Genomic DNA, 828 nt, shown 5'->3' on the forward strand with positions numbered 1-828 from the left:
GACCCCAGCAGCAGCAGGGGCAGCTGGCTGGGCAGCGCCAGGCGCTGGAAGAACCAGAGAAGGTTCCAGAAGATGATGGGGTGCTTGTCCACCAGCTCGGGCCGCGCCAGCAGCTCGGCGCCCTCGTTCTCCACCAGGCTCTCGAGCTCCTTGCGCAGCACCAGCGGGCTCAGGTAGGCGAAGGCCACGCGCTCGCGGCGCCACGGCGGCTGCGGGGGGACACCCGTGGGACCCCCGGGTTGGGGAGAGGGGGGGACATGACTGGGAACCCCGGGTTGGGGGGGGACACGAGTGGGACCCCTGAATTAGGAGGGAGAAGCACGACTGGGACCCCACAATTGGGACCCCCGAATTAGGGAGGGGCAGACACAATTGGGACCCTTGAATTAGGGGAGAGGAACATGATTGGGATCCCCGAATTGAGGGGGGGACACGATTGGGACCCCCAAGTTAGGGGGTATTAACACCCCCTGCCCTGCCCTGGAACACACCAGGAACTGGGAATTTGGGGGGACACGAGTGGGACCCCTAAATTAGGGCGGGGGGACAAACCCTGCCCAGCCCTGGAATGCACCAGGACCTGGGAATGGGGGGGGGGGGGCGACCCATTCGGGACCCCAAATCCCAAATGGGGCTGTCCCAACCCCAATTTCAGGGGGGAGGGACCCCAAATCCCAAATGGGGCTGTCCCAACCCCAATTTCAGGGGGGAGGGACCCCAAATCCCAAATGGGGCTGTCCCAACCCCAATTTCAGGGGGGAGGGACCCCAAATCCCAAATGGGGCTGTCCCAACCCCAATTTCAGGGGTGAGGACAGGACCCCCCCCA

At 64.5% G+C, this 828-nt stretch overlaps 1 protein-coding gene across 1 annotated transcript in view; it reads right to left on the reverse strand.

Annotated features, from left to right (window-relative positions):
* DENND4B (DENN domain containing 4B) overlaps window positions 1-828 on the reverse strand; it is a 43,896-nt gene that overhangs the window by 12,570 nt on the left and 30,498 nt on the right. Inside the window, 1 exon segment of the mRNA XM_031064831.1 lies at window positions 4-300. Coding sequence (XP_030920691.1) covers window positions 4-300 — 297 coding nt within the window.

This window comes from Geospiza fortis, unplaced genomic scaffold (assembly GCF_000277835.1).
Source record: "Geospiza fortis unplaced genomic scaffold, GeoFor_1.0 scaffold375, whole genome shotgun sequence".
Classification (NCBI taxonomy): Eukaryota; Metazoa; Chordata; class Aves; order Passeriformes; family Thraupidae; genus Geospiza; species Geospiza fortis.